Genomic DNA, 9,476 nt, shown 5'->3' on the forward strand with positions numbered 1-9,476 from the left:
CCTTGTGTCCCTCATTACCCCCATCTCTTCACCAACACAGTCTTTTCACTGGCAACAGTTATACAGCTTTTATTTCTACCTGTTTCTTGTGAAACTCTAACACTTGTACTACATAATCATGACCTGTATATTTTCAAGGCATCATACTTCACCTCAGTAGAACAATTTATTTAAAACAAACACAGCTGTTTTGTTAGCCAAAGCAAGGAGCAGTCACAAAAGATAACTCTTTCTTATGTCAATATGTAAAACAATGAATCTGTTATTCTATGTTCTGAAAAACATGTGAGAGGCTAACCTAAGTTACTGAGTAATTATTTTCTCTCTGCCAATTTTTTCAGATAGAAGAAGCAAGTTTCCCAGTTTGTGCAATGTGACCCTCACCTCAGTAGGGATTCTTGTCATTTGGCAATGACTATATATATATATATATATATATATATATATATATATATATATATATATATATATATATATATATATATATATATATATACACCAAGGCTGTCTTCCCTCAAAAGGAGGTAACCAAGATGAGGCACACAATTTTCCCATTAACACTCATTCACACCACTCTCTTATCCCCTTAGTCCCCAACAGCAAAGAGGAAGCACTCCTGCTCTCACTTTATGAGGATCAGCTACAGAGCTTGGTCTGGAACAAGACTCACAGCAAGCACCCTCCCCTACTACACCAAACTGCTTAACACTTGACTGAGACTATAAGTGTGTGGTGCCTCCCTGAAAGGTTGCAGGGCTGAATCATTCCCCATGCACTCACAACTGCTCTCTATTCACTTCTTTCATGTAGTCATTCAACTATGCTCCAGTGTCAGTCCTCTTCCCATTAAGGTCTCCTTCACATTATCTACATATCCTTCATGTGACCTACCTTACAAGTTCACACCTCCCACACTCGATCACACCTGATCTTACTATCTTCTTCACCAGCCTATCATCCTCCATTCTTTCAACATGTCCAAACCATCTAAACACACATTGCTCTGCCTATAATGCCAAGTCTCTTGCAACATCCATTCTCCATACAAAAACAAAACATTTCCTGAATATCCCTATTAGGATACTATACCATATTTCCAACTCTGATTCCACAACAGGACAATCACACCACAGTTTTCCATACTTTCTAATAAGAAAATTTACCACTAACCCACAGTTACCCATCACTGGATAACAAACATGAAAAAAAGTTCCATAAAAAAAATGACACAACCACTGGAAATGTGAGTGTATACTTAGATTTAGTCATCATAAAAAAAATCACAAACACTTTTCTAGATACAAATGAACTACATGCACAAAGATGTCCTGCACTGGATAACAACTAAAAGTTACAACAGAAAACCTAATACCACTTTTGGTAATGGAAACAAAGAGAAATGGTTACAAAGTCTTAGAGGGATAAAAACTTTTATAATTCTTAAATATAATATGTAATGTCCAATATGAACAGCCTTACCTGCTTCATGAGTGTAGCAACTTCCTGCTCTGCCTTACTCAGCTCCTCTCCTCCTTCACCCTCCTCAATTGGAATGTTTTCATCAAATTCAGCTAACTCAGCTGCTGCCTCAGCCTTGGCAGTCTTAGCTGCCTGAACATCTGTCTCATCCTCAGCAGCAGCCAGGGCACATTCGAAAGCACCCATCTTGACGCGCTCTCCCTCAGAGACTTCTTTGCCCTAGTAAAAAATATTATAAAGTAAATACAAGCTGTACAGAAATTATGCAAAAAGCTTCCTTCAGCAATAATGAAGTCAAATTTAATCTTAATATATAAAACAATAGGTATGGCATAATCTTTCCTGTTTTCATAATGGTGCTGTACAATCATATCTAAAAAATTATATAATTATTCATAGTATATATATTTGCAGACCATTACAATCTTAAAACAAAAGTCAGTAGTCTATTTATCTATATACCTACCAAACATCTCCCCTAAAGATGGATAGCTGAGACAAGCTGCCACATGCACACACTTACATTCACAGGCATTATTACATATATATTTAAACTACAGAACATCTCTATTAGTTTAAGATCAGTAAATTAATGGTCCCAAAATATTTTGAGATCAATGGTCTATATGCACAAGCTAAATGGAGCAACAGATGTAAACATTATTTCTTAAAGGAATACACTATTCAAATTAAATGAAATCCACCTTATGCATACCTTCAAATAAACTAACCTTGCATTACTTGCAGGATGTACAAATGTGTGTTTGTATGCACGCACAAACGCACGCACACACAAGAATATGCTATTCAAATAAGAATTCATGCTTACCTCCTCTACATGTTTGGTTTTATCTATCTTGTCCAAGACATCAGACATCCTCTTGGTGGCATCATTCTCATTTACGTTGACATCAAACAGATCTTGAATGGTGGACTGAAGAGGAAAGAATAAATAAATAAATAAATAAATAAATAAATAAAAATTAAAAAGGGTTCATGTCATATCTACAGACATCTGTTCATTTGACTATACAGTAAGATTCAATGTTAATGTTGTTACTTCATATTGAAGGGTTACCTTCTTGAAGTGTGCAGTAGTGAAGTTACCCCCTTCAATGGCTAAGTCACCCAGTAGTCTTTTTTGATTTGCTTTCTTCAAGATATTCTCCTCAATTGTTTTCTCAGATATAAGTCTGTAGATGTGCACATCTCTTGTCTGACCAATTCTGTGGCATCTATCTTGAGCCTGTTGGAGAAGAAGTACACTTTAAGAGAAAATGTTATATGTGCTCTCCTAAGTTAACAATTCTTCACTAAATTTCTCCTTCAAACAGTAATTCATATTCAGAGTTTTAAGGAATATCCCTTGCTGTTTGAAAACAGTGGAGAATTGTAAGGGGGTTATATAGGTAATATATATCTGACTTGGGAGTCTTTTGGGTCTATAACAATTCATTAATACTCTGACTTTAGAATAAAAAAACTTGCCAAGAAACAACCTTTCTGGGTGTTCACTTACCAACACCCAGTTAAAAGTAGAGCCATATTGCCTTGGCTAAAACTCAAACCCTCGTCTAATGAAAATCATGCTGCAACAGACACTACACTAAAAACATTCATGCACTAACAGAAAAGTTACTATGACCTGGAAAGTACCATCAGTTGCATCCATATATTTTCGACAAAAGGAATGAGTGAACCCAGCAAAAGTAGTTCTAGTTACTTTTATAAGTAAGAGGGGGTCTAACCAAGGAGAGAGAGAGAGAGAGAGAGAGAGAGAGAGAGAGAGAGAGAGAGAGAGAGAGAGAGAGAGAGAGAGAGAGAGAGAGAGAGAGAGAGAGAGAGAGAGAGAGAGAGAGAGAGTGTTAATGTATTTTTTAGTTTTTCTTTTTTTTTGTAAAAAAAAATAAATAAATAAAAAAAATAACAATATAGTCCAGGAAGGCTAAAGAATAGTGGCAATTGCTGGAATGAGTCAGATCTGGAAATTTGATGGTCAAGTGCAAGTAAACACAGTGTACCTGAGCATCCATGGTAGGGTTCCAGTCAGAGTCATAGAAGATAACTGTATCTGCACCAGTGAGATTCACACCAATCCCTCCAGACCGAGTTGACAGTATAAATGCAAATATTCTCTTATCTTGATTAAAGCGTTCCATTAAAACCTGAAACAAAGATGGAAACAATGTATTTCAAAGCTTCATATTCTAGCGGAACCAAGGCATCTTCATGTAAACATCCTCAAATGTCACCTTACATTTTAGCTTATGGATCTCTTAGGGAGAGAGGCACCATGCTAAGGTAATGAAGAAAATGTGATCTCCTGCTCAGTACTGTTTATAAGTCATGATATAAACAATGACTTCCTAACTAACAGAGATAGCAAGCAAAGTGTATAATTATGAGGAACCAAATTTTCCCAAGTTTACTGACCAATAAGAGGAATAGTTACCATAAGGTAATAAGAATGTTGAGGATATAAACATAACTGTAGGATCACATATTTTGGATAAAATGAGTGAGTACTTGCATTGTTTTCCAAGGTATATGATTTCCTAATAAAATCTATCTATCCTCCTACATACTAGACTGGTAATCCCACATAAGGCATCAATGACAACTCTTAAAAGTGGACAGATGGATTGATCATCTTTTTAGTGTGATTATGTAATTCTGTGGGTGTATGGATACATATCTGAGTGCTCTTGTGGAATGGCCTATATCACAAGAAAGAATATGAACCACCAACCTGTCTTTGGTCCACCCTTGTCGTGCCATCTAACCTCAGGTACAAGTGACCATGGTAGTTCAAGAAAGCCTCAAACACATCCAACATCTTTGTCATTTGTGTGAAGATCAACACCCGGTGACTACCAATCTTCAGCTGTCGTAGCAATTTGTCAAGTATTTGCAATTTACCTGGAAGTAAAAATTTAATACAGAGATGGTAAAGAGGTATAATATAGGAATAATGACAAAAGCTTGAATCAATGTGTATGCACCAATAAACAGAAACTGGAACAAGATATTTTCTTGATATCCACCGTGAGGATAGGCATGCAGTTCACAATTTCCGAGTAGCAGTAACCATAAAAATAACAGTAAATTATGCAACAGTGCAACAATGAGTGAAAGAAAGCAGTTTGTTTGAGGGGAGGAATTGATAACATGGAAAGTTCTTGAATCTGCCCTGTCTAGCGAGGCTGCATGGATTGAACCTACTCATGTAAAATCATATATTCACCAATATACCAATGTTCATAAATTGTATACTCTACTGAAGCAATGAAAATATATATATATATATATATATATATATATATATATATATATATATATATATATATATATATATATATATATGAAAATTACAAATAGTGGGATCAATAAGATTTATTCAATATCTAAATGGCTGTGGTTATATTAGTTTCCATAAAAGTAATGGGAAAAAGGCCAACTTACCACAGTCATATTGAATAAGTCTTGGATCTGGAAATTGTGTGACAGATGCATTCATAATATGATGTAGTGGACTTATGGCTGGGAGTAACTGCTTCTTCAGGTATTCATTTGTCCTCTCAGTACCCCACAACTTTGATGGTGGGGGATGATACATTCTCATACTTATGGTTGGTGCTACAACTGGTGGTATGCAGAACACATATCTGTCTGTGGTATCCTTTAATTCCTTCAAGTAACTCTCTGGAGTGTGCACCATCTCATGAAGGCTGCTCGTCTGGGACCAATAGAGACGGGGTTGCATGGAAGTAGCTTGGAGGCAATGAATCTTTCCCCTGCCGTTCCACTCTCCCCCACTGGGGCAAGATGCAACATGATCACAGTTATCAATCACAGTAACAGCCTCTATCAGATCTGAGCCATATATGGGGCAAGCTTGACATCTCCGAATGTTGAGTCTTGAGATCAAAGCCAGTTTGTCCTTTCTTCTCTTCCGTCTTTTCTCTTCAAGATCATTCTGTGGTGTGAAACAAATATTTGATAATTACACACACACACACAGAGAGAGAGAAAAAAAAAAAAAAAAAAAAAAAAAAAAAAAAAAAATTGCAAGCTGCAAGATGTAGGAAATCATCTGTTACATCTTGATCCCTAATACTTGTCATGTATTTTTCAATGTCATCATGACAATAGCTCAGCAAATCATTACCAAATATTTTATTGACATTCCCCTTAATTAAACAACATCCAAGAATTCACTAGCTATCCCTCATGGTACTAGTTCATGGATAAAATTAGCAAAATTGTATGGTAATATATGAATGATCATCATTATTATTACTGTCCAAGCTGTGAAAATGGTTCCTGCAAAGTGAGAATAGGAATATTCTTTCTTTTCCCTCAGGAGCTAAGGGGCTGAAAAAGTGTGGTGTGAATGAGTGTGAAATTATAAGTTGTGTTCCTTGCCTTGATTATCCCTTTTTTGGGTAACATAGTCTTGGTATATGTATGGATGTATTATTAAACATTTTTTGTTAATACTGGAAAAAATATAGTAGCTTATCTGAAGTTTCTGAACAAAGTAGAGTTAGTCAGCATTAAAAAAGTGGTATTATATGTAGAAAATAGGTATAAGAAAATGGATAGATTTCTATTATAGATGGCTATAGCAAAAGACAAGGGGGAGTTTTAAGTTGAAAAGCAAAATAATTCCCAGATACATGCATAAAAAGAAGCCTAAAACACTTCAAGGCTGATAACTACAATATTTTGGGATGTGTAAATAAAACAAAGCATTGTTTAAGTTTAAATTGTAAAGGCAACACAAATACCTTTAATTTAAAGAGATTTACAAGCAAATCAAATGGATAAATACTCAAGCCAAAACTAGTGTCTGTTTGGAGAGCAATAATTCTATCTTGTATTTTCTTCCATCATTAATAACTTCAGTATCAACATTATTAAACTGAAAAGTTTAAAAAATTTACCAAAAAGAATAGGCTTCGTTTTCTTTCCTCCTCTTTCTTCTTTTCTTCTTGTTTTTCCAGTTCCTTCTGGTCACAGCGTGTTATTGGCTTAGAGGGTGTAGTGGCGGGTGGAGCTGAGGCACGAACAGGGGAAGAAGTGCTGGGACGACTGGGGCTGGCTACTGCCACAGTTTGTTGGACTCTTACTGTAGGACTGGGAGTGTGTGCTACTCCTGTTCCTGACTGGTTATTACTAGCACCTAAAACCTGTTGGCAAATACAATATCAATCATTCAAAGAAATTCTAGGAAACTTTTGATTCTCTAATTCAATACAGGGCTAAGGGTGTGAATGAAGTGTTTATGCATATGGTGCTTTCCCTGGGCCACCACGTGTAGTATTGATGATATGATATATAGATAGATAGATGAATATTATATTACTAGTTAAAGCAAGGGACTCACCTGAGTCTGAGGTCTGATATTTGGGTTAGGGAGAGGCAAACGGAGCACAGGCCTCCCTCCTGCTCCAGTGGTGATCATGGATCCCTGCAGACCTTTTACCCCTTGTAACCGTTGAAGAAGGGCTGTTGCAGCATTTCCACTCACACCTAATAAGTTGATAAGTATACCTTACATGAATGACAACCCTTTTCTTTTTCTTGTCATTGAGAGAATTAAACAATACAAAACAGCACACACACACACACACACACACACACACACACACACACACACACACACACACACACACAGTGGCAGGACTGTTGGGCTTCTGTTCATACAGGACCACACACACACATTTATGTGGGCAGAATTGCTGATCTTCCACCCCTGCAAGGTGAACCACAATACTGTATGGAAACAAGCCTCCTTTATTAGTTTGATAGGAAATTAATGCCTGGAACACTCACATGTGAACTTAGTCCAATAACTGATATACAACCAGCCATATAAACTGGTGGTGGTAATAACACAAAATGTCAATCTGATACAAAACAAATTATATACCTACATACTTTTTGTGTGTAAATGTGTTGTCTATCATCTAAACGATATGAAGCCTGCTCCATTCCTCTTTCATATTTTATCTCATGCATTTCATGTAAAACACTACTTTCAAAATGATAACTATATAGTTATCATTTTGAAAGTATGTAAGGACATAGCCAACATACAGTGACCAGTATGTGGTGACGCTGATGTTTTTCTGTGATCTAAATATACTTCCTCTCTAAACAAATTATATATATATTCTATTCTCCCGTTCTCCACATCCAACCCAGATGTGTGCATTTTCATGCACACAACAATGCCATGATTCATAATATATATCCCTAAAAAGATGCAATATTTTCAACTGACCATGAGATAATGTAGGATTTGTGGGCTTTTGGACAGGAGCTGTGGTTAATAGCAGCTGTCCAGTTGAGGTCTGGAGTAGTTGAAGTCCCCCTAGGGTCCCTGAGGCAGTTCCTATACTTGCTGTACCACCAGCAGTCACTCCTGTCCGCTGAGGCATCACCAGGCGAGGGCCCTGTGGGGTCTGCTGCACCATAACTCCTCCACCACTACCACTGACTGGTACCTGAATGGCTGCAACATAAATAGCAAACATGAGTAATGCTATCAATGGATGCATCTATATCAGTTACGAATAATTTTAATTTTGTATGGTACATCATTCAAACAAATAGCAGCCATACCATATTGTACTCAATATGGATTATAGGATCTATAAGCAAAATTTTTTTTATGTCCAATAAAATAAAACTAAAGAAAATATAAAGGATTCAGTGAAAATAACAAAGGATTATGTAAAGAATTAGCATACAGTCAAATCTTGCAAGCTCCCAAAACAGCTTGATACAAAAACATATGAACATGTAAGAGCACTGATACATTCATGCACATAACCATACTCATACATTTCCTCCAAGAACTAGCTGAGAGAAAATATCACTGAAAAAGGTTTCCACTTCTGCCTCCATACGTATGTAATCTGTCCTTAGACCTTTTCCATACACACATTTTTCAATTTTTCCTGTCCATTCTGTAAATAATACTGCAGAAAAAAAAATAAAGTAAAGACTTTATACTTTCACCCAAAGGATGGTGATGACCACTGAAAGACTGAGCTGTCTTTTATCATGTACAGAGTTCACATCTTTAATATTCAGCTGTACCATATAACATTTCCTTACAGAAGGATTATACTGCTTAAGACTACACCATATCTTAGCGTACATTTAATTAGAGACGTCGCAGTGAGCGTTTTGATACCAGATAGCGCCAGAATTTTTAATTCTCGCCGGAAAATAAATACTTTTTGGGGCAAGGTTTTACAAGCTTACAAAGGTGTATCGTTGCACAGTAATGCGTCTGAATTTTAAGTCAATTAATTTCGTGATAACTGACAGCACATGACATTGTTTGAGCCTCTATTCATAATTTCAGATAATATTCTTAAAAGAGCCTATAAGTGTATCAAGGCAGGCAATCTGTAATTTTCTACTGACCTCAATGGAAGTATACTAATATATACTTGCATTTTCATGTACTAAACAACAGGCAAATCCATTTAATGTAAAGAAAATATAATTTTGTATCAGAGACTTTATTTTTGCGGTACGATCACTATCCTCGGGTACTTGGGCAGCGAGCAAACCAAAACACAGACACTCGACTACCCTGCACAATGGATACATCACCGCCACAATCATGGACTACAGCGGAATTAAGAAAATTCTTGAAAGAACGAGCTATACCCTATTCTGGATATAGTAAAGCAAAGTAAAGGCCTTTGTATCGGCAGAACTGAGAGGCTATTGTTTACACTTTACACTCCCTAACGGCGCGCGGCGCTTTCTTTAACTGAAGAATCATGATCAAGATAAGTACGTCGTACGTCCGCCAGCGGTGCTATTCTTTTTTTATTTCACTGATTACTTTCATATACAGGACGTGTCAGTGATATCTGATATTTTTCAACATTCCCAGATAAAATGCACAAGCCGAAGTCAACATCCTTTTATTTTTACTGTTTATACTTACTTAAAAAAAAATTCATTAC

The 9,476-nt window shown here is 36.4% G+C and overlaps 1 protein-coding gene across 2 annotated transcripts in view; it reads right to left on the reverse strand.

The window, feature by feature from the left end:
* The window catches only part of LOC135103043 (helicase domino-like), a 44,067-nt gene that overhangs the window by 14,701 nt on the left and 19,890 nt on the right, over window positions 1-9,476 (reverse strand). For both annotated transcript variants that reach the window (XM_064008941.1, XM_064008940.1), the window contains exons 13-21: window positions 7,769-7,999; window positions 6,869-7,014; window positions 6,426-6,671; window positions 4,942-5,455; window positions 4,229-4,398; window positions 3,501-3,644; window positions 2,558-2,725; window positions 2,309-2,413; window positions 1,480-1,698 (exon numbers count right to left, since the gene is read on the reverse strand). In XM_064008941.1, coding sequence (XP_063865011.1) covers window positions 1,480-1,698; window positions 2,309-2,413; window positions 2,558-2,725; window positions 3,501-3,644; window positions 4,229-4,398; window positions 4,942-5,455; window positions 6,426-6,671; window positions 6,869-7,014; window positions 7,769-7,999 — 1,943 coding nt within the window. The remainder of the gene's footprint in view (window positions 1-1,479; window positions 1,699-2,308; window positions 2,414-2,557; window positions 2,726-3,500; window positions 3,645-4,228; window positions 4,399-4,941; window positions 5,456-6,425; window positions 6,672-6,868; window positions 7,015-7,768; window positions 8,000-9,476) is intronic.

Source organism: Scylla paramamosain, chromosome 8, assembly GCF_035594125.1.
Source record: "Scylla paramamosain isolate STU-SP2022 chromosome 8, ASM3559412v1, whole genome shotgun sequence".
Taxonomy (NCBI): Eukaryota; Metazoa; Arthropoda; class Malacostraca; order Decapoda; family Portunidae; genus Scylla; species Scylla paramamosain.